Source organism: Acanthaster planci, linkage group LG09 (assembly GCF_054643075.1).
Source record: "Acanthaster planci isolate LZ-2023a linkage group LG09, COTS_SCS, whole genome shotgun sequence".
Classification (NCBI taxonomy): Eukaryota; Metazoa; Echinodermata; class Asteroidea; order Valvatida; family Acanthasteridae; genus Acanthaster; species Acanthaster planci.
In genome coordinates this window covers 10,357,204-10,379,367 of record NC_141785.1, presented here as the reverse complement: position 1 = coordinate 10,379,367, position 22,164 = coordinate 10,357,204, and the positions used below count along the sequence as shown (strand labels likewise).

The following is a 22,164-nucleotide window of genomic DNA, read 5'->3' as shown; positions in this document are numbered from 1 at the left end:
GTTAAAGAACGGTAATCAGCAGGAGTTTACGCGACTCGTAAAAAACAGGTAGTGAACTGAACAGCGGAAAACTGATACGTCAGTATGATTGTATCCGAAGGCATGTCTCCTGCATTTGCAGTTTTTCTGAAAATCAGTCATTTTCTTTAAAAGTTCAAAATTTTTAAACGCCATCTAGCCATCGTTACATTTTTCGGAGGGAAAACGCGGGAGATCATTCTGAGTGGAGATAAAGGTATGCAGTCGGTACTGCAATCGTGCATCATTCTCTACGTAAAAACAACCGCTGGCATTATGTCGACCAGCTGGCAGATAGTGACATGATGTGTGGAATTAATTGTTGTCTGTCGGAGTATCACAAAAGGTCCTAACATTGTCAGGAATGTTCCTTTCACTCCGGGGTTATCCGCCCGGACGCCATGTTCTGCGTACCTTTTTTAAAGTTTGCCCACACGCTACTTCGGTTCGAGCGACAGCTCTTGTTCCTCCCTGTCACCTTGAAGTAAACGCAGTAACTGTCAAAGCTGTGGAATTCAAGAAACCAAGAAATGTCAGCGGTAAGCAAATTAATATTTTGGTCTCCTGGCAAACACTGGAAAAAAAGACTTCGCGAATAAGTGTCTGTCACCACCGTTTACCACAACATTGTAGCATGCCTTCACGTCAGTCAACAGCCATCTTTCTTTTGCAAAAATGGCAGCAACACTGAACGAATACACCATACCTAGATTTATCAGTGCTGCACGCTGTATTCATTGATTATACATGTAATGCATTCTTTAAATTCGCTTTCCATACTATCTATCTGCATGTACAGTTTGGGATAAAACTTCAGACAAGGGTATGGAAGAAATAAGCGCCTCGCTACAGCCTAGGTAATTGTGTTGTGGCTTATTCTGTGCATGTTGTCAAAACTTACGGTTTGTATTGGCCCAGACTAATGAGAAAATTCTTCATGAGATTCAAATCTGGATCGTCCCTTCTTGCATTGTAGGAGTATGGAAGGACGAGTGCGATACCTGAAAAGAGAAGTAATCATGAAAAGCCCCACAGTAGTCAGATATTTCCAGCTTTTACTCAGGCCTTCGTTTGATTTTTTACTTGTACTTTGTACATCACATTTTCATCTTCTTGAGTACAATTTAAATCTAATTGTAGTACGTGATTACGTGAAATTAAGGGGTACAGAACAAACTGTTTTATTAAATGACACAAACCCTGTTTAAATTATTTTTTATCGGCCTGCGTCATTCTTCAAGAAACATTTTCTGCGCAGTCTTGGAGGCTATTTTAGGTATAGAAAGCAATGTCAAGTCTCGGGTTTTGTTTTTGTTTTGCTTGTTTGTTTATTTGTTTTTTAATTACCATTAGCAGGGATCTCGTTAGATTCACAGAAACTTGCTAGGCAGGCCCTCATTTGTCGAAACGGGGGACACTGCTCCCCTGCATTCTCAGGGTCCTTAATCTTGTAGCGCCTCCGCTCGCTGACGCCGATGCCACACAACACACTGCAGCCGCTCCAATAACTCCACGAGGAGACCTCGCAATCCACAGCTACAAGGAATGAAAAATAACAGGAAAAAATGAGTTTTTTTCCAATTTCCAGTTTGAATTATTAAGCACAAACAGTAAATCTGCGTGGTGGGCAAGATAATTTTGAAGCCAATCAAACAGTATGTGCGAACCATTTTTACCCTTTTGGCTGACAAGCGTTTGCCTATATTATCCGTAAAGCGCAATTTTTCGTTGCATTAATGGAGGATGGCGTTGCGGGGAAAAAATGGCTTGGACAAAAGGATAGGAAGTTACCTCAAATCGCGCAGAGCATGAGGAGTTTAAGGTGTGGGTGGTGAGAAAACAAGATAATCCACAAAGTTATCGTTTCACTCAAAGATAAGCCTTTGAAATATATAATTGCAACAACACTGCGCGACTGCTTCTACAAAACGACATTTGCAGCAGGTCCATTTGAGCTGGGGGAGAATGTTGTAGAAGTGTAAAAATTCTCCCAAACATTAGGTTTTAAAGGCATGTCTTTTAAAATGGGTTCAGAGTGCTTCAGAAAACAACTGTGAAAGGCAGGCCAACATAATAATTCCGACAGTCCTCTGTTTGATAATTCCAAGCTATAACAATCATTTGATTTAAGTTTGACATGCAACAAAGTTAAGGGAAATATCCTGGATGCTTCAAAAAGCCCCATGCTGTTTTTAATCCAGTGCCTGGATATTAAAGGTGAAAGTGCCTTCGAACAGTTTCACGGTGAGAGTGCCTTCACCTTACGCCCACGGGATTTATCTGACCGTGGTACCGGCCACCCCCTGTGATTTTTAATACGTTCGGTGTCATCTGTCCACGGGGGAAGACGTTAGCAAACTGTCAAGAGGAAGAACTTGACAAACGACTTCCATTAATTTTTTGTCTAACTTTATAAATTAATAGCTTGCAGGCGTCGTGGAATTCTAGTTGACAAATTTTCAGATATCCAATCAAAACCGGATTTTACTGAAAGCGTAATGTGCCCGGATCACCGTGGCATGGTAATGTCTGAACTGAAATCTCTACAGTGCTGTATTTCATCATTGTTCTCAGTGTTGTAGTCAAGACCATCACAAGACCAGACATAAGGCCATGCACAAGACCATCACAAGACCAGACACAAGGCCATGCACAAGACCATCACAAGACCAGACATCAGGCCATGCACAAGACCATCACAAGACCAGACACAAGGCCATGCACAAGACCATGCGCAAGAATAGTCACAAGTAACAGGCTGAACAATGACAAAGGAATGCTTTTTTGCAGTTCATTTGAATAGCTTGTGACTTGAATTGAGACTGGAGGTCTTGTGTTGGTCTTGTGTGGTCTTGTAAAGGTCTTAAGTGTTCTCGACTACACCAAGACTGTTCAACGAGCATAAACGTTTATGTCTACTGCGAAGTTTCAGAATGTTACTTGGAGAAAACAAATTCATTCGAAGTTCAGGCGTCATATTCGCAGGTCACATCTGTTCACAATCGTAATGAAGTCAAACTAGAGCTTGGATTACTTCTGTGCTGCTGGTCAGATAATTGAGATGTCGATCGTTACCAAATTTTTTGCCTGCATCTCATATTAAGTCATTTTACATGTATACTGGTATAACAGGTTGACTTGATGCACAGTTCCCAACGTCTAGAATCTTTCCCTGGTGAACGGAGGCAGTTGGATGCAGTATTTTTACTTATGCGTAATATGCTATCCAGGTGGCAGGATGTGTGGGCCTCGGTAAATTTTTAGATACTAAAGCAGTTTATTTTAAGAGATATTTTTAGGTCGAATATTTAGGTCTGTGGCAAATCCAATTTCGTGTTGGAATTCACATTCGTCACGTTTTGCTTCGCCCCACACAACTGGCCCAATTCACTCAAGCCCAAAACAAGGCACACGAACAAGTTTTCCTTTCACCTGTACAGCTGTACATGCTGCCAGGCTGTAGTATTCATGTTAAAAGGAGCCAGTGTGCAATGTCTGTTTGCACGGCTCAGGAAACAGATTAAGGAGAAATTAGAAGGGATTAGAAGGTTGCGTATATTGGAAATAGTTGTTAATTTAAGATTTACTTGTCTGACGTCATCGTTATTGTCTGACATATTCGAAATTTACTGCTGCACATTCTGTGCTTAAAGGTATATAAAAGTCTAATGACGTATTCGCCACCAAAAGATTCCTAGCAGGCCAATGAAGGCTAAAGACATTTTAAGAATTTCAGTGGGTCCCTCACTCAGCAATAATAACTATACTGTAAATTACAGTCCGTTGACAAGACGGAAATTGTTGGTCCTAAATAAAAGGCGACAAATGGCGTTTAGCACTCAACATTGGCTTCGTTTTAGGAGTCACTCCCAGGTCCTAGAGTAAACATCACACTGGACTGAAGATTCCTGGCAATTTATTTATGTCTCGCTGAAGTATAAAAACGAACCCGTGCCCAAATCAGTTCGCGAATCGCAACGAGTGGGGTTTAAGTCTCGCTTTCCAGCATTAGAATGAGTTGTAAACATGAAGTATATTTCGTGCAGGTTATGAACGAGAATATTTTCACTTCTTTTACCGATACTGTTTTTGTTATTTCCTTTATACAAAAGTCATTACATACTGTCACAACTACGAATATACTCCATCATCACCCTGCACAACACGAGGCCATAGTTTTCTCACTATCGTTACACTGCAGTAATCTTGCCAATGCCTATATGATAATCGTCACTGGTAAAATCTTTATTTTCAATTATCTTTAATTATCACTGTACTTTTTTAATCTCGTCAGTATCATCATCATCATAAATCAATCAATTATTTAATGCGTATGGCATTTTCTGTCTCTCTCCTGTCCAAGTCATCTTCTCAATCGCGACAAATCTTAACAACCACCCAAACTTACTGTTAACTCGTCAAGTTGAAGGTCTTACCCGGACAGGCCGATTCGTAATCGGAGCAGCAGTCCCCGTTATCCACGCACGCCTTGTCGCAAAAGCAGGTCTCGTGGTAGTAGGGCGAGTTGACTCTATACCCCTCTGCCACGCAATTGATATCCTTACCCTGGCAGCAGAGGGGTCCCCCAAACTGGCCCCCATTTCGGCAAGATGCTATGACCGGCGACAGAAGATGGCTCCACACCAAACAAATCAGTAAAAGGGGTATCATTGTTTCGTTCTTCGGCGAGAGGGGGCCTTGTGAAGGATGAGACATACAATTCTGGGTTCTGGTGATTAATTCCAAGTGGGTGTATGTCCTCAAGTTGTGGGAGCTAGACTTTTAGTTGTGGGAATCTAGACGGCGAACCAGCTGCCTCTGTTCACAGCGCCTAGTAAACGGTCCTGGGAGAACGGATGGGGGCGGGCATTAGTAGCCGAACTTCACAGTGGTGGCCTGACTGTTCCCTCATTGGTCGATGGGCGTGAAAGCAATTGAGGTGTATTCTGTAGTGAAAACAAAACCGGTGATGTCTCAAACGTGTCTCAATGCTATTCCATCAAACGCGAGCGGATCGGAAGGAGCACAAGAGTGGTAACAGATCTGTTTACTCCCAGCACCCGGCTGAATTTTTTTCAATGATTTACCAATCAAAAAATCACTTGTGAGGCAGGGGATACCATTTCTGATTTATGCTGTCTTGAACCTTGGGAAGGTATGTGTTATGAATAATGCATTTGCCGCGCATCTAAGCATATTGAGATATAAGGGAGTGGAAGCCTGTAGATTAAGCGTGCTTCGTCAATATTGCTGCAAGAATCTGTTATAGCAAACTATATTTAGAATGGAGAAAACGACACGTACACGCACGTGGCCAAGTTTTGTTGCTGATTTTAAAAGAAAGAGACATACACTTTTACAAAAGGTACCAACAGTGACATTATAAAAACAAAATTGAAAAAAGTTTTGATCAGTATTTTCTGAAATATTAATAACTCCTGTCATGCGCAATGGCTACTACATTTCACCCCAATTATTGATACGTACATCCATTATAATATATAAATTTATTCCCATTGGTTATGATTTGTAATCTCGTCAATCACAAGTCAAATCACAGGTCAATCACAAGGTTAGTCACAAGTCTGATCAGCCATATTCGGGGACAAACAAAGACTAAAGGGTGCTTTTGTCGGAGATCATGTTGAGTAACTTTTCAAGGTAAACTTGTAGCATGAGAAAATTTGTGATATTTTCAACTCTTTGTGAAGTAAATATTGTAGCCGTCAGATAGAATCTATTAAAAAGGCGTTTCACATTCAATTTGAGAATTCGCAATAGTCAAACACGTTTGAACTCCGCGTTTACGTCAAGTTTGTTTATTCGCGTGTTCATTTTCATGACGTATTAACTTTTTTCTAAATGGCGTTCCCAGCTTGGAGATCAATCCTTTTTATAGTGTAGATAAGGCGAACCTTGCTAACATGGACTTAAGTATCATCAAATCAGTTGCTGAAAAAATTAGAGAGCTACAACATTTTCCTATATTAGGCTAATCTTAGAAAATTGAAGGGTGGTTTGTTTTCTAGTTTCATTTTGTTTAATTGCTGTTTTTTTATGAAGAAGAGCGAAATAATGTGAAATTAAGTGTTAAAATATAACTGAATTAGCTAAAAAGCAACTGTGCTTCAGGACTTTGTGAGGTCATTCACATTCAGTCTCATTTAACTATTTTTGATGTTGTACTAGTGTGTTCTGGACAGCTTCGACATTAACATAAGAATGCGATACATTTAGATTACGAGCGGAAACTTTACATTCTGACACCATAATCCAGATGTCGGCTTAAAATAGAATTCTGTTACTTGGATTTGCAAAAGAAAATTATTGTTGAGTTATTCGTTCCCCTGGGTATTTAGAGCTTGGTTCGTCTTTGTTCCTTTTATCAGATGGAGCGAGGAGGCCTTTATTGAAACGCAGTCCCAGCCAAAACATCTAGGGGAACAACACCGCAAGGACAGGAAAAAAATTTCCCGAAGGCGGCAGCGCAAAATTCCAACTTGGGAACAATGCCAATCTCGAACACAATATTTTGACCCTCGTAGTCGTAGAAACCTTAAACCCCCTGGGTCCACCCTTTTGGCAAGGGATTTCACGTTTAATTCGATTGGATTGGGATCATTGTGGGGGATGAATGGAGGAGAAGAGTGTCTCGGAGCCGACCCCCTAACGGTGGACATGAGCGAATGATTAGCCCAAATTGACCGTTTGATTTCAATGCTTTCTGACTGGGAGCTCTCGGCAACAACGACGGCAAGAATTATTGCACTGTAACAACTGCGCACATTTGAAATTTTAAAGTAAAATAGTGGCAGATTTGACAAATGTCGATTCAATTTTTTTTGCATGTGTCACAAGTTAGGTGCCCGATTGAGTTGTGCGTTTCTGCAAGAGTTATGTTACAAGGTAGGCGAAGTAGTATTGAGGATAGAACGAATTCGATGCTGAATGAATTATGCATGCCTCAGCACTTCCACACTCAAAGAGGCGGTTCCATGCCTCAAACAGTAAACAAAACTGAGTAGGCAGAAAGTTCAGCCAGCGTGCACCGTCACACTGACGGCGCCGTTCCCGCTGTTGCTATTCCCGCGTCCAACCTCGGGACGGCCCGCTGGAGTTGGAATTCCATTGCCGTAATGAAATTGCTCTCCCTGTGCAGCCAGCACGTAGGCCTACCCGTGTACTGTTAAAATGGCGTGTGTGAGGCCCGGGGTTCCATTTTTAACATCAACAGTGCTCTCGTAAAAGGTTAACACCCAGTTGATACCTTCTCCATCAAGTGGTACACATCGCTACGGTTATTAAGATCCGACGTAATGTGAGGTCTGCAATCATGCCCTACGGTGTGAGGGTATTGTTTGTCTGTCAGATATTGCGCCGCATGCCTGTACCTTCCAAGTGTCAGCTTTCATGTCTATGAGACTTGAGACAATGGTCATCGTGGGCAGAGGAGAAACTCAAGCCTATAGTTTGCATGTGCAACTGCAATTGTTCCATTGGCTCTCACAGCTTATACAAAATGTCATGTGGCTTTGAACAGACACTTACTAGTTAATGAAACAGAAAAAAAAATTTAAGTTACGTCTTGTGATGAGGCAGTGCGTAACATGAATACATTTTGTCAGATTTTTTTCAATTTGAAACATATTCATTGATGATATCTATGCTTCAACTCAAAATGCAGTCTATAGACAAGACATCAAAGGAGCCTTCAACACATCAATAATTACGTATCCGCACAACATACCTTACTGCGTCGCGCATACAGAATCAATATTTACGAATTAGAAATTATTTAAAATGATCGACAGTTAAATGCATGCTCTTTGTTCTTATAACTGGAAATGAATGAAGCTTCGTCTTGTCGTGATATCTGTTGGTATGTTAATGCCCATAGGTCTTATTTCCTTTGTGAAATCAAGTACATTCTCGATTTATGTGCGTGTAATTTTGATAATTTCAGTTACAGCCAAATGGAAATTCTCATTCGTCATGCAGTAGTTTGTCGTGGTGACTACGTTTATCTACATCACCCGAAGTGGTAAGTTTATTTCCTAGCTTTGACATCCTATCTTTCTTATAAAATATCACTACACTTGTGTTGTAGAAGACTGCTTGGGAGATAAGGCTGACTTTGCCTGACCATTTTTGGAAGGACCCCCTGAAATGTTTGTTTGCAAAACATGTTGAAACTATCGGCAGGTTATATTATGAAGTTTTTCTTGTGACGAACATTTTCAAGAAGTATTTATTACTAATTGTATTGAGTGACTGTTTCTTTTTATTCGAGGGTCTTTGATGTCATTATTATCCGCGCCGAAACAGACACATTTAAATTCTCGGCCTTTTCATAGTGATCACAATCCTCATGTGGGAAAGCTTTCTTAACGACCGCAGAAAGACCGTGTTTTGAATCACCCATGTTTGCCTTTTACATTGCATTGTTTTAACCACAACGAGATGCAGACTTTCTGGGAGACCTGCAGATATCAAGGAAATTCACAGGAAAGGACTGGGATTGTGTGAACAGATACCGATATCTTCCATCTCCAAAAAAATCTGTGTTTTGTTACCCACTGCTTGGAAATGTCATAGGGGTAATATGTTGAAAGGTGCACACTTTTCAAGAATCCGACTAGTACTATTTCTCCATGCAGTCAGTGTATGTTTCACACTAGTAAGGCACTTCCTGTGGGCCTTTTCTCCCACTGACCTCAGGCCCAACGTAATGGCGTGGTAGTGCGCCAGTTCCCCACGGTCAAAGTATGAAATAGCCTTAACCTTGACCACGGCGGGGATTCAGTGTCACATGGGGAAGGGGACGTGTGGCCTCACGTTTTTAAATTGGGGGAATCATTTTAAGCTTTTTAAGCACACATATTATTATTCTGAATCACCGTTGAATTCAAACTCAACTTGACCTACCTTTATAAATTTTCTTCAACAGCCGCTTCCTCTGTAATACTTCCAAAGTAAGGATAGCCTACTGATGCAGCCTGAGATGAAATGCCGTACACTTGCGGCACATCATCTCAAATCAACCTCGAGCAATTAATATTGTTCTTAATACAGGAATGGAATGCACGGTCGGTAATCCTATCTAGCAACGAGACCTCACGCCAAATGCCAAACTCCCACCTCTGTTACTCTTACGAGGGGCGTGTGCTCAAAGTATCGAGTTGTATAATGTGGCTTGCATGTTTATCTGCTTTGGGATTAGGCTATGTCCAAACGAATTGCATGTTTGCATGTTTGTTGAATCCTGCTATGCAAACGCATAATACTTTTGTCGTTCAAAAACTGCACTAAATGGAATTCCAATTGGAATTCCAAATCAGAAATTATAATGCGTCATAACACGGACTTCGGTCTTATTCAGAAGTCCCATTGAATAGCGATTCACAGAAGTGCGCCTCTAAGAGTTTGAGACGCGTTGGCCAATCACGACGCGCCAAATCTGTCGACCCAATGCGCATTTGGAAAGGGTCGACAGAGTTCTCGTGTGAATGCAAAGCCAGTTTATAATCAGTTTGCCGGGAGCACTGCAGCCGATAACATTTTCCATTATGAGGGATTTTGCTGTTGCTGAGGAATAAGATACTGTTGCTTCTATTATGTCAAAAATCAAAAGCCTAGGCGTGTAATTTGATTTTCTTTGGGCCAAATATGCATGTAAAGAGTTTTTACTCGAAGGTATTGGTAATACTGCAGGCACACAGTTTAAACTCCTCCAAGGTTTGTCAACCTTATTTCCCCTTGAAGGTCAACCTCATTAGATGCCCTGAATACTGGCGATTCACAATAGTGCGCCTCCGAGAGCTTGCGACGCGTTGGCCAATCACAACGCACGAAATCTGACGAACCTTTCCAAACGCGCACTGGGTCGACAGATTTCGCGCCTTGTGATTGGCCGATGCGTTGCAAACTCTCGGAAGCGCACTATTGTGAAACGCACGTATCTTTCAGCGTCGTCTCAGTATCATTTACACCTGTTGTTACACCCGGCCCCTTTTTCCGTTTCTAAAAGAAAAAACCCTTGCGTATCTATAGCAAGAGGAGAAAACTTACCAGTTTGTATCGAAACTCAACGAAGTTTCTTAATGAAGTACCCCGCCAACGGCGCTAAGCAACCAATCGTGCACGGTGTAACAATAACTGTGTCTTGGGTCACGGCAGTACAGCCAAATTAAAGGGCTCAAGTTTGGAACACGACTTTCCCGTATGAAAATGTCTATATAATCATTCATACAACAGGTCATTGGTTAGAGGATGTTTTTGGAAGCTGCCTATATTCACGAAAAAAAAACTGGCTTCCCAATTTAGATTCACAGTACGGGCACTTCCACCATTAAATCAACACCTTGAGGATAAAGCCCTTTTATTCGGCAAGCTCTCCCCTATCAAAATAAGAGGGATGACCCATTTACTTACAGTTCAACTGTTCAACCTGACAAAGAAGAAAACCGCGCGAAATTGTTTTGACTAGTTGGCTTAAGTCGAAGTTAGGTAAATGGGTAATCTTTTTTCAAAACCCTGGAATCGGTGGGGGAAAAAATAACTTCTGTGTTGCTCTGCGACTTTTAAAGCTATTTATATTGCCAACCGACGACTGTTGTGTTATCGGGCATTTTCCTCTTACCATTTAATGCAGTTTGATGGGGAATCGTGTGATCATGAAACAGGCTCGTATATAACTGCATTGAATTCATCAGCCTTTTTGAGCCCTTCCGACATGCAGGTGAACTCCTAGTGAAAATAACATTTCCTACCGCAACAACGGGCACCGTCGTAAAGTTCCCTTCGTTTGTGTTATTACAGTGTTGGCACATTCAAAACAGTCTGAAAATAATAATAAAGGATCAATAAATGTCTGTTGCGAGAATTATTTGTGTGCATGGCCTGATGAAAGCGCGGGGCCAAAGTGAACAGCTCCTGACCAAAACAAAAAAAAAACGATCCAAGGAAATAAATATCTGCACTACTAAATAAAAATCAGAGAGAAATGAATAGGTCTAACAACAGGGTGGTGTTGCATTGGAGATTATATGTATATATTAACAAAACCCACGGTGCCATCTTTAGAATTTGTAACAAAATGATGATATTCAAGGAGCAACAGTCCCCTTTATTATGAATATTTTTCGTGTTGATGCAGCTTTTGCGTCTGATTTTGTTCTGAAATTTTAAAAGAGTGGCAACTGCTGATCTCATTTAGTCAGCATGGTGTAAATGAGCCAACTCCGTCGAAACCTCACTACAGGCTTCGAAATGTCAACGGGAAAAGGGGGGAGACAAAAATTAAGCAAAACCACCAAACGTGAATCTGAAAACAGCAGAAACGGAGTAGGGTGGGGCTGATAGCAATCCACGTGCGTGGAGGCTATCCTTTGGGAGGGGGCAAAACTTCGCTGGTCCCCACTATCCTTGCAGGGCGCCAAGAAAGGCAATACGGCACCGCTCGCAGAAATTTGTGCAGATATCCCGCCACAGTCTGACGAGCAGAGCATTGTGGGTTACTTTTGTCTTGCTGCCCGCATAGACCGCCAGATCCTATTCAAAACTACAGGGGTTTTTCTTGATCTGCGTGGCTTCCGACTAAAATCAAAGCTATGGGCAAATTCAGCCCTCGATATAGGGAATTTACGCACAGTTGAAGAATTCCAGCCAAAAAAATTCTGGGAAGCCATTTTTTACGGAGTTCTGGAAGTGTCATCCGACTTGTTGAGATCTTGACATTTTTTTGCGGGATAATCGACAGCATAATAAAAGCAAGACGTTGACATCCTGCGATAATTTATCATGGGATGACGACATCCAGCAAGGGTGATGTCAGCCCTTTTACGATGTTGTCATCCCATACTAAATTATTTCAGGATGTCGTCATCCAATTGTTCTAATGTCGCCTTCCTATGATAAATTATCGCAGGCTGTCGCCATCCAATTTTTATGATGTCGTCATCTCAAGATAAATTAGCTCTGGTTGTGAACATCTTGCCTGTATCATGTCGTTATCCTGAGAAAAAAACTTTGATGTCAGGATATCAACGTGTCGGATGGCACTTCCAGAGCTCCATAATTTTTAGAAAGTAAAAAACCCTCTATTTACTTAATCTGGCCCAAAGGGGTTCAAAACAATGCGGTATCAACATTGAAAAAAAAAGAGACAGTAGTACCGTAGAGCAAAAAAGGTGAACGTAGGCCTATTTGAAAGCACATGTAGACAAATGCAGGCGATGTAAGTGCGTTGCGCGTAATGTGCACCGGACGCACTGCATTTTTGCCCATGACTGGCCCTCTATGCGTTTATTATATCTGTGCCCTCATCCGTGCACGCGGAAGTGTCGACTCGCGGTGTTGTTATGTCCAATGAATGCTTATCTCAAAAAACTTCGTTATACATCCTTAGTTGCCCTTCCCAGCTCGCCCAGAGGGCGGTGGGGGGCAGATTTAAGAGCAGACCTACCTCCATGAAATCTGCAAGCACCAGGTCAGGATTAGCCACGGGACCATATTGGAGGAGGCGGGGGATAACTCTAACAAAACCAGAGGCGACTTCAGCCCATACTAATCCCGGGATCCGCCTCATCACTAAGGGGATCAAGCATTCACAGCAAAAGAAAATTATTGTCCCGATTTAATGCAACCTGCGCGGAGATCGCCTTTTTAAAAAGTCAAAATTATGTATTTCTCTGAAAAAAATTGGGGTTTTGAATCATGGTTTAGTGCATGCGGTGTTCAAAGAGAATATTCCCATCATGTACAGTGCAGTTATCCAACCCACAGCGTCAAAAACATGCCCAAAGTAATTAAATTTTACCCTCAAATCGATGACTCCTATTACGTGACAGGTCCCCCTCCTGGTGAACTATTTGATAATTATCCCCCTGTAGAGAGTGCTGTACTCCTTGAGGGTAGAACCCCATAGTGCAGGTTTGGTCACAAACGGCCCCCTCGGCGTCCAGTCATGGCCACCGTTACCGGAGCGACAGGGCAAACCTGTCACCCTACTCACACGGATCGCTCAGTGGTGACTTTGGAAACAATCGTTTTAAGGTCATCTCGATATGGCACACAGAAGAAAATATTGAACCAGCCGAACCTCATTTCTTCCACCCATTTTCCTTATTCGGGGTACTTGTAGGAATATTAGCTCCGTGCTTTGTGTTCCTCATGGAAGTCCTAAAAACGCATTTTTTTATGTAGACATTTATTTTTGTCATCCCTATTCCTCAACCTTTGTTTTGCCTCAAAAAAGGATAACGAGCCTATCTCTGTTCCCATTTGTTAAACATTTCCACTTCTGTATTAAATAAAAGGCAGTATCACGTTATCAGAAAGACTCGATGTCAATGGACTGTGGTCTTAATGTTGTCACACCAGCCGTACATGCTACTAAAACACTCCCAAACGCCTCAAGAGGGCGCCTTCCCGATTGAGTAGCAGCCGTTTTAGGTTTCACCCCAGACACCAGTGACAAATCCCAATACTTCAAAATTCTTTCAAAAACACTCAAGCTGCACAAACAAGACAATCAACACATCGTCATTCATTTTCCTTGCACATTTTGATCGGTTGACCAATGGCTTTTTGAGAAATTCCCACCCACAGCAGACCAACGCTGAAACGAAGATATTTCCTAAACTAGAAATGAGTAGCCATTTTGAAAAAGCATCCATCTGCAAAACGGCCAAATAGTGCCACTTTCAGACCCCATTGCATCCAAATTGCTCAGAATGGGCATTTCTAGGTCCGGGACAGAGGTTCCGTGCCATATTTCTTCAACTCACCAATTACATGGCTCCTAGAACTCTCTGGTTCAGAGTATCTTGAGTGTGAGAACTTTTGTTTATGAGCTCGAAGGACAGATTTTTGGCACGTGGATGCAACCTCAATCATTACTGTTTTTCTAACCCCCCAGTCCATTCCCCCCTCTTTCACGTTAATGAGCTAGGCGGAAGTCATCACTTGAATTAGTGTACTGCAGCCTATATGGTAGGCCCCACCATCTGCTTCTTAACAAATCCTGTCGTAAAAAAGTACTGCTGAATGCGGGTATGTTTGTCTTGTGAAATGTACGACACGAACTTAACAGCTTAGTTAGTGTTCGTTTGCTCGTGTATAGGCCCACATGAACATGCATAATTGTTTTTAAATCCATCATGAGTTGAATCCTGTAGTGACATGTACAGGTAAGCACTTGCCGGTTAGTTTACTGCACCCGAGTGTCATCTTGAAGGCGATCTCTCGCACACTCTTGTACGGCGTTTGTTTCCACCTTGACGTGATGCAAAATAATGTAAACCATAACGATAGCAGTATGAATATGGCCTGTCACTATGATTGCATTGTGGTTGGAGCAGGTGTGGAAGGTTCTGCAGCGGGCTATCAGCTGACGAAAATCGGTCGCAAGACACTGCTGCTCGAACAGGTGACTCAGTAGAACTGTAATTTTTTGTACGACTACAAAATAAACTACATAATGCACGTGCCATATAATATGGAAGTGTATTTAGCACATGAAAAGAAAAAAATTCGTACGTACGGATTACTATTTCGTACTTGCAAGTTACTAAACCGTATGTGCGGATAGTAATCCGCATACTGCAGTCCATGACAATATACTTCAATTCATTCGGCCCTAAGCGGGACAAAGAGAAGATGCGATTTCCTTAGCAACGGAGGCTCCTTTGGTACGAAATCAACCTCGACTCATGCGTTGCATACGCGTCGTCTCAAAGCAAAATGATCACTTCCTACTAACACGGCTTTTTCAACCTATGATGGGGTGCTTCTGCTCAAGGCGAGATTTTCGAATGCGGCCATTGCCTAATATCGTTTTATCACGAAACTGTATTCGAAATAGTAATCTACACGTACCAAATGGTAAAGGCATATGCATGTTAAGACTTACGGCAAGCGTTGGGTATCCGTCAAATCGGTCCCAGCCTGAGGGCGATTTATACGGTCAAATGCAACGCATACTTGTGTTAAGGCGCCTTTCCATGTGTACATTTTCTGTATACTCTGAATCGAATCCATTAAATTAACAAATGTGTGCGTTGCGTTCGGCCGTGACATCACAATCGCCCAAGGAGCGACTTCAACGGATGCGCAACGCATGGGGCAACTGTTGACGCGCATATGGAAAGGTGCCTTTATGTTAATGGCGTCAATTTTGGTGTCCGTGAAAGTAAAACGCATAAACGCATCGTGTACGCAATGCATCCAAACAACGTACAAAAAGGCGCCTTCAAACCGTACGTACGAAAAAGTAAACCGTATACGTAGGAAATAGTACAAGTAATCCCTACGCATGAATTACAGGTATCATTTTTCTTACCATGTTCTAAATACACTTGCATACAATTTGGTCGCAAATTTTTTAACAAAGAAAAATGGTCCCCTCAACAAGGGAATCACCAGGGCACATCTACGTACATGTGTTTTCATGACCCAGTAGCAAACCCCCATCTGATGCACGAGCATGTAGTGCGTGTACGTCGCTAGGCGTTGAGGCTCAACTTATTCGACAACAGTGGTGCAGCCCGTTTGTATAGAGAAAACCTCGCCCCTTTTTTGGTTTTGTTGGCAATCTGCCATATTTTGTTTGGCTGATAGATTGTGCATAGTCATTGGTGGTGCGAGTTCAATGTTGAGACGTGCGATTATAGGTTATTATGCATGTAATGTACAGCCGCTACAGGTAAATGGTCCCCAGACCAGCATTTCTTCATGCCTGTAGATTACCGAATGTGACGTCATTTAAAACCCGGAAGTGCCATGCAAACGAAAGGAGTAAACGCGTGTTGTTGGTTCACGTGGTTCTCGTGCTAATGCCTTTTACACGCATAATATTGGGTGCGTGACGTATTCACTTCGGTCGTCTATCATTATGGACCCTACGGTGGTAATGTGAAATTCTCAGCAAAGGTTTCCCATAAAGTTGGCACTGATATGTACAAATGATTCCGCACAAATTGAAATAATTATATGGGTTATCCGAGAAGGAAAGTGACCTTTCATTTCGCCAGGCCGCGGCGGCAGGGGCCGGAGCACTCGCCTTCAGTGTGCCCATATCCACACTTGGTATTATAAATTTAACCTTAAATTGTTCTCCATATCTTTGGGTCTCTCAACAGACGCTCCGCTGTCATTGTAATGCATTTTACGTACCTAGTTGTGCATGCACATACCGACATTACAATGCTATGCGTCGATTTTCTATTCACCAAGTGGTCTGTTGTCAAGCCTGGCTTGCATAACACAAAGTATGTCCTTTAGACTTGGGTAATTTTGTCAACTTAAATCCCCAAAAGTTCAAGCTCGGACACAACAAGGGCAGCTCCCATGGTCACTCCCGCATCACCCGCTACGCGTATCAGCAGAAACATTACGCTGACATGATGCTGGAGTGCTTCCAGGCGTGGGAACGGCTGGAACGAGAAACGGGCACCACTCTTTACAGGTGTGTACAAATATGGCCTCCTGCCGAAAGAACCTTATCGGTGTTATTGATAATATTGCAGCTCGAGAAGTATTTGATGGTAAAGACGGGTCTACTCTAGCCCCAGATGTTTGGTCCTTCGAGGAGTAATAAGCATTTTGTCCTTCCAACCCACCTATAGGCCTAAGTTTTCCAAGAATGAGTATCTGAGATTCCTGGAATACAGTGATTACGTCAAGGGGCTGCTATTCTTTGTCTCTTATATTTTCATCTTGTAATCAAAGTTAGATAAATACTAGAGGTTGAACAACAGGCTTGACTCTTTACACATACGTATTTTTATCAATAATACCCCTTACTTGGTTTCTCAGTTTAGTTCCCGCAGTTCCCCAAATTGGAGCACACACTGAAAAGGGGCAATTCATATCTGACACACTATTTGGCATTGAAACTGAAGTTCAAAACGTACGCAGCATCAGCGTAAAACAGCGTGGAGCAGTATGCTGGATCAAACCCTTCTCTAACATACCTTTGCAAACAGGCCACTGGGTTCCCTTTATTCTTTTCTTCTTTAAAAGAAACGTTGGCTTACTGTCGGTAAATGAACCACCTTACCGAGACTATGCACGTCGCAGCAAGCTCCTGAAAGCCATGGGCAAGCCGTGTGAATTTGTGACGATCCAGCAAGTTCACCGGCGCTACCCCGGGTTCCGCTTCGGCTCGGAAGCAAAGGCCTTCATAGATCCTAACGGTGGAGTGTTAAGAGCTGACCGATGCCTCGAAGCTTTACAGGTGTGTCATATACAAGTTTATTTTTTGTCGCCTTGGAATTTATAAAAACGGTGTAATCAACGCTTGAGATTGTTTTTCATATTGTGCACGCAGGGAACATGCGGCCACTTTTCTAAATTGATAGCAAAATAATGAATAATCTTAAAAGGATTGATTCTGATTTTGCAATCCTTTTCATTTTTCCCTTGCGGACATTTTTTCTTTGATGAAACTGAATATTTTTACCAGGCTATTCACTGTTGATCGTGAATTCAGAAAAAAACTCAAATCAAGCACGTTTCTGTTGTCAATCAGAGAATGTTCGTGAAACAAGGAGGAATAATTAAAGAAAACGAAGAGGTTTTGCAAATCGTCCCTGGCGAACATGTGTCCATCATAACCAGCAGAGGGCGGTACACAGCTGAGAGTGTGGTCCTAACCCCGGGAGCCTGGGCCAAGAAGATACTCAAACCTTTAGGAATTGACCCTCCCTTGAAGGTATGTCAATAACGCCTAGCAAAGGTCAAGCCTCACCATTAACAGCGAGGCTGGGTCGGCACGTAAACGCCATGTCCGCCTTTCGCCTGACATCATCGGCCACCTTTCTGTTACGAACGGTTACAGTTTTCGTGCTGAGAATCCTAGGAGAATACTTTCGTCCATAAGTGCATTTTCAGATAAGAAGCGCACAGAAATGGCCTGCAGAATGAAGTCTGAAGATACTTTGCGCTATAGTTTGCGTAAACTTCAGCTGCAGGTGACAACATTACTCGTGCGCAAGACCATAAAACAAGATTCTTCTCATGCAAATGATGGAGTCAAAATGTTCAAATTTTGATGGAAAAGAGTAATTAATGTAGGCCCACAGATACCCAAAGAATTCTTGCCCATCTCTTTAAAATCACGCACTAAAAACACACTTTGAAGTAAGCTAGTTTCATAGTCTCATATCTTACTAAGTAGGTTACTAATGAACACCATTTCATCCGTCGCTTTCACTTCTTTGCTTTCCTTTTCAGTCGTTCGTGAGCTGATTGACTGAAAATTGTGTATGTTTTGATAATTCCCATTCTTTTTATTACTGTAAGGTATCTCAAATTAAGGTGTGTTACTGGCCAGAGAAACAGCCTGGTGTGTTCTCCGACCGTCCATGCTTCTACTATCTCTCTGAGAAATACGAGACATACGGGTTGCCCAGTGACGAATACCCTGGATTATTCAAGGTAAATTACAAAGAATGCTTTAAAAACTTCTCACCCGTATTTCTGAAATGATGTACCCTGCAGTACAATGCTGTAATGTTGTGGTGGTCTTTCATTATTATTTCTTTATTGTTTAATTTTGGTAGAGTCCGCCAGGATGTACCGTATCGTAAAATACGAAATCTTACACCAGTACTTGTAACCAGGTACTTTTTAAGCAATTAGTGACCCAGCAGAGAGATCACACCCACGGGATGGAGGTTGCATGATTGACGTTTCACACAAATGCGAATGGTTAGCAAAACGATATCAAGAAAAGTTTACAGGGAGCAAAATTAGTGCCGGGGTCCTTTCTTACGATATCGTATGTAGTCTCAATATGGCCTCAAGAAAGGAAAGTCTCTTGTTAATCTTGCACGTATTATATCCGCCCTGAGCAGAAGCACACCCTCATCGGTTGAAAAGAGCCATGTTGGTTGTGAGCGTTCATTTGATGGTAGCGCTGCGACTGCAACGCTTGCGTTTCATAGTAGTTTGTGAACCACCGATGCGCAGTTACTTCAAAAAGAGCCTCCGTTGCTCGGAAAACTGCGTCTTCTTCTGGTCCAGCTCAGGGCCCATACGGAGCCCATACTGTGACCACAGTTCAGTATAAGGTCACTTTTTTCTGTTAACACCTCCGTAAGGACCATGGGGGATAGGGGTATATATCCCTCCCCACTTTTTGGTGGTGAGTAAAAAATTAAACCGGATTAAAAAGACTTTGTCAGACTTCCTACGACTAAAATGCATTCAGTATAGGGAAAACTTAAAAAGCCATAAATATGCCATTCTGAATGCATCGTGCTGATTTACATCAACATCATGGACATCGACAATAATAGAGTCATACGTATGTTGTCACTTCCCCCATTTTCAAATTTTCATGGCCGGGCAAGTCATACCCTTACCTTTCCCAATCCCCCAATTTCTGGCAAAGATGAGGACTGGTGAGGACCCATTTCCTTGTCAAAATTCACTGGTTCCCCTTTAGTATACCGGTATTTACCGTACCTTTCCCCCTTTTGTTCGTTGTGATCAAAATATATTAAGGTTGAGGACTCTGTCTTGGTTACTTTACTCATCACATCTAAATTATGTTAAATTAAAATAAATTAAAAATCTATTGCATTTTTGGCATTTAGGTTACAGCACTAAGGAATGCTGGCAAGGGTTTTCCTGCCAGTTTTTTATTGTAAAGTAATTTGAATGGATTTGTTGAAGACGAAATTCCAGTTTTTAAAATATTTCAGGTGTGCAATCATCATGGTGACGAACTGCAAGATCCGGCTACTCGCAACCAGACACAACACTCGCACAACCTGGAAACACTAAAACGATTCATTAAGGAACACGTGCCAGGTCTAAATCCAGAACCTGCTATCGTTGAAAACTGCCTATATACTGTGAGTATTCCGTAATTTCAAATAAGGCATACGGTCCGAATCATAATAAACATAATACAGAAAAGAACTAGGGGCAACGTTTATTTCGGAACTTACCGGAACTGACATTAATGAGAATACGGGCGATTCACAATAGTGCGCCACCAAGAGTTTGCAACGCGTTGGCCAATCATAACGCGCGAAATTTGTCGACCCTTTCCAAACGCGCATTGGGTCGACAAATTTCTCGGATTGTGAATGGCCATTGCGTGGCAAACTCTTGGTATGGTGGCGCACTATTGTGAAACAGCCGTATTGTAAAACAGACCTCTACTACCACCCTGTATGGAATAATATCTATATATTGATATCCTTGCTTTAGTGTCGGCATCTACGATACTTCTCTATTCATTGTCTTTTGTAGCATACACCCGACGAAGAATTTATATTAGACAGACACCCTGATCACCCTAACATCGTGATTGGATGCGGATTTTCCGGTAAGCTTAATATCTGGCTTGTCACCCAAATACAATATTTGAATGGTAGATCATTGTGTAGTGTTTTGTACGTAAATTGAACGGTGCTTTACAACCAGAAAATAATTTATTTTTGCTGCCGTGTATCTGCGCAGGATTTCACTCGAGACTGTAAACTGAGTGACAGCATAAAATAAATGTTAGAGGTCGCGGTTTTGTGAATAAAGCACTGTTGAGGTTGCTGTTTTTGTTACAATCTTTCACCAGGGCATGGCTTCAAGTTAGCGCCAGCAGCGGGAAGAATCCTTAGCGAGTTAGCCACAGGAGCACCGCCCAGTTACAACCTTGCACCCATGAGTTTGAAACGGTTCCCCAACAACGGCAGATTTGCTGCTCACCTCTAGCTAGCTATTTATTCTTGGAGTGCCGTGGCCTCGTGGTCAGGAACCACCAATCTTATGATATACGGTGTGAATGCTACATGCAGTGCGGCAGAGTCCAGCTTGTGTCCTTGGGTAAGACACTTTGTCTGCAGTCCCCAAAAGGAAAATAATATTCGGTCAAGTAATAGTAAACTTAAATGTAACTTAGTGTGTGAACTTTAAATGCAGTAGCTGTCAACCATATTTTGCTAATTGCATGTAACACATGAAACGTTTGCCTCTTATTTCATTAATTTGAATCTCTTAATTAAATTGAACCGTCTTTGGCCCATCGTTCATTATGTTAACCTAACTTCGGGTTGGGTAGGTCATTTGCTGCTCGAAATTGGATAATTTAGTGTAATACTGTCGTTTATGCAAAAATATTGACACAATTTTCGGATTTTTTAGTGCTTTAGTCATAATATTTGACAGGTCAAGCTACAAATGTGGCGTTATAGAGGGCTTCTTTTTCATGGAGGTTTCATTTTTTATTGTGGCATTCCTTTTAAGAGATTTTTATATGATCAAATGTAGAACAAAATGGAAAAAAGTCATGCTGTTCAAGTTTTATTTCGATAATTCCGGTATCGAAGTTTAATAACACTGTCATTTATTTCTCGAAATAGCGGCAAGTGCCATTAAATTATAAAATTTCACTTCGAAAGGATTAAACTGATTTTAAAATCCTTTTCAACTTAGACTTGTAATTGTAATTCGTGATGTTATTATGGCGTCATTGTACGATGGAATGCGGGTGGACCTAGCCCATTGATATAAAAAATACTTGAATTTATATATAACTTTATGCTTATTGCTCTGGTTCACTGTACTTGATGTTATAGAGATTATTTTTGGGCTTATGAATAAATTTAAACTGCCCTCCCCCCCAAAAAATCTACTTAATTATTCATAACGGAGTTTATCCACCTTGTGATTGTTATTTGCCGCCGGATTGCTCTGCAGGTCAGTTGTAGGGAATAAACATGTTCTGTCATTTTAATTGTATTGTGATTGGAGCACGTGTGGAAGGCTCTTCAACAGGATATCAGCCGACGAAAATGTGCCGTAAGACGCTGCTGCTTGAGCAGGAAAAATCGGGCCGAGCCGAGAGTTTGAAGTTTCGACTGCTTTTGCATTTTCGTCGCACGTGTACCACATGCTTGACCAGGGTACATATGGTGTTTATTTTTGAAACGAAGACGTGAGGATGTGTTAGTAAATTTAGACATGACATATTTGGGTGTTAATAAGAAGACAAAAATACGTTTCATCAGTTGGTAACACATCCCCCTCCCGCCAGAAGTCTGTAAAGAATTCGTGAGATTCTGATCAAACAATGACCAAAACAAAGGCGGGGGTCATATGCATCATATGGCACAGCCGAATAGCAGTAGTCTTAAA

The 22,164-nt window shown here is 41.8% G+C and overlaps 2 protein-coding genes across 10 annotated transcripts in view; one reads left to right on the top strand and one right to left on the bottom strand.

Moving 5' to 3' along the window:
• LOC110980686 (somatomedin-B and thrombospondin type-1 domain-containing protein-like) overlaps positions 1 to 14,978 on the bottom strand; it is a 20,023-nt gene extending 5,045 nt beyond the window's left edge. The window contains exons 1-8 of one of the 6 annotated variants that reach the window (XM_087141168.1): positions 14,930 to 14,978; positions 14,220 to 14,293; positions 12,482 to 12,606; positions 10,788 to 10,857; positions 4,455 to 4,964; positions 1,366 to 1,554; positions 920 to 1,019; positions 433 to 524 (exon numbers count right to left, since the gene is read on the bottom strand). In XM_087141168.1, coding sequence (XP_086997294.1) covers positions 433 to 524; positions 920 to 1,019; positions 1,366 to 1,554; positions 4,455 to 4,734 — 661 coding nt within the window. In that variant the 5' untranslated portion in view covers positions 4,735 to 4,964; positions 10,788 to 10,857; positions 12,482 to 12,606; positions 14,220 to 14,293; positions 14,930 to 14,978. Of the gene's footprint in view, positions 1 to 432; positions 525 to 919; positions 1,020 to 1,365; positions 1,555 to 4,454; positions 4,965 to 8,943; positions 9,319 to 10,086; positions 10,295 to 10,787; positions 10,858 to 12,481; positions 12,607 to 14,219; positions 14,294 to 14,929 lie in introns of those variants that run through there. The other 5 variants (XM_087141170.1, XM_087141169.1, XM_087141171.1 and 2 more) reach the window with 5 other exon arrangements.
• LOC110980687 (peroxisomal sarcosine oxidase-like) lies at positions 467 to 22,164 on the top strand. 4 transcript variants are annotated; one of them, XM_087141165.1, is made up of 10 exons: positions 467 to 557; positions 7,982 to 8,059; positions 14,379 to 14,446; positions 16,335 to 16,483; positions 17,041 to 17,254; positions 17,549 to 17,731; positions 18,322 to 18,456; positions 19,728 to 19,880; positions 20,284 to 20,359; positions 20,606 to 22,164. In XM_087141165.1, the coding sequence occupies exons 4-10, from the start codon at positions 16,419 to 16,421 to the stop codon at positions 20,740 to 20,742; spliced, it is 963 nt and encodes a 320-aa protein (XP_086997291.1). In that variant the 5' UTR covers positions 467 to 557; positions 7,982 to 8,059; positions 14,379 to 14,446; positions 16,335 to 16,418; the 3' UTR covers positions 20,743 to 22,164. The 4 variants fall into 4 exon arrangements, with proteins under 4 accessions (XP_086997291.1, XP_086997292.1, XP_086997293.1 ...); XM_087141166.1 differs by lacking the exon at positions 14,379 to 14,446; XM_087141167.1 differs by lacking the exons at positions 467 to 557; positions 14,379 to 14,446 and adding an exon at positions 6,450 to 6,924.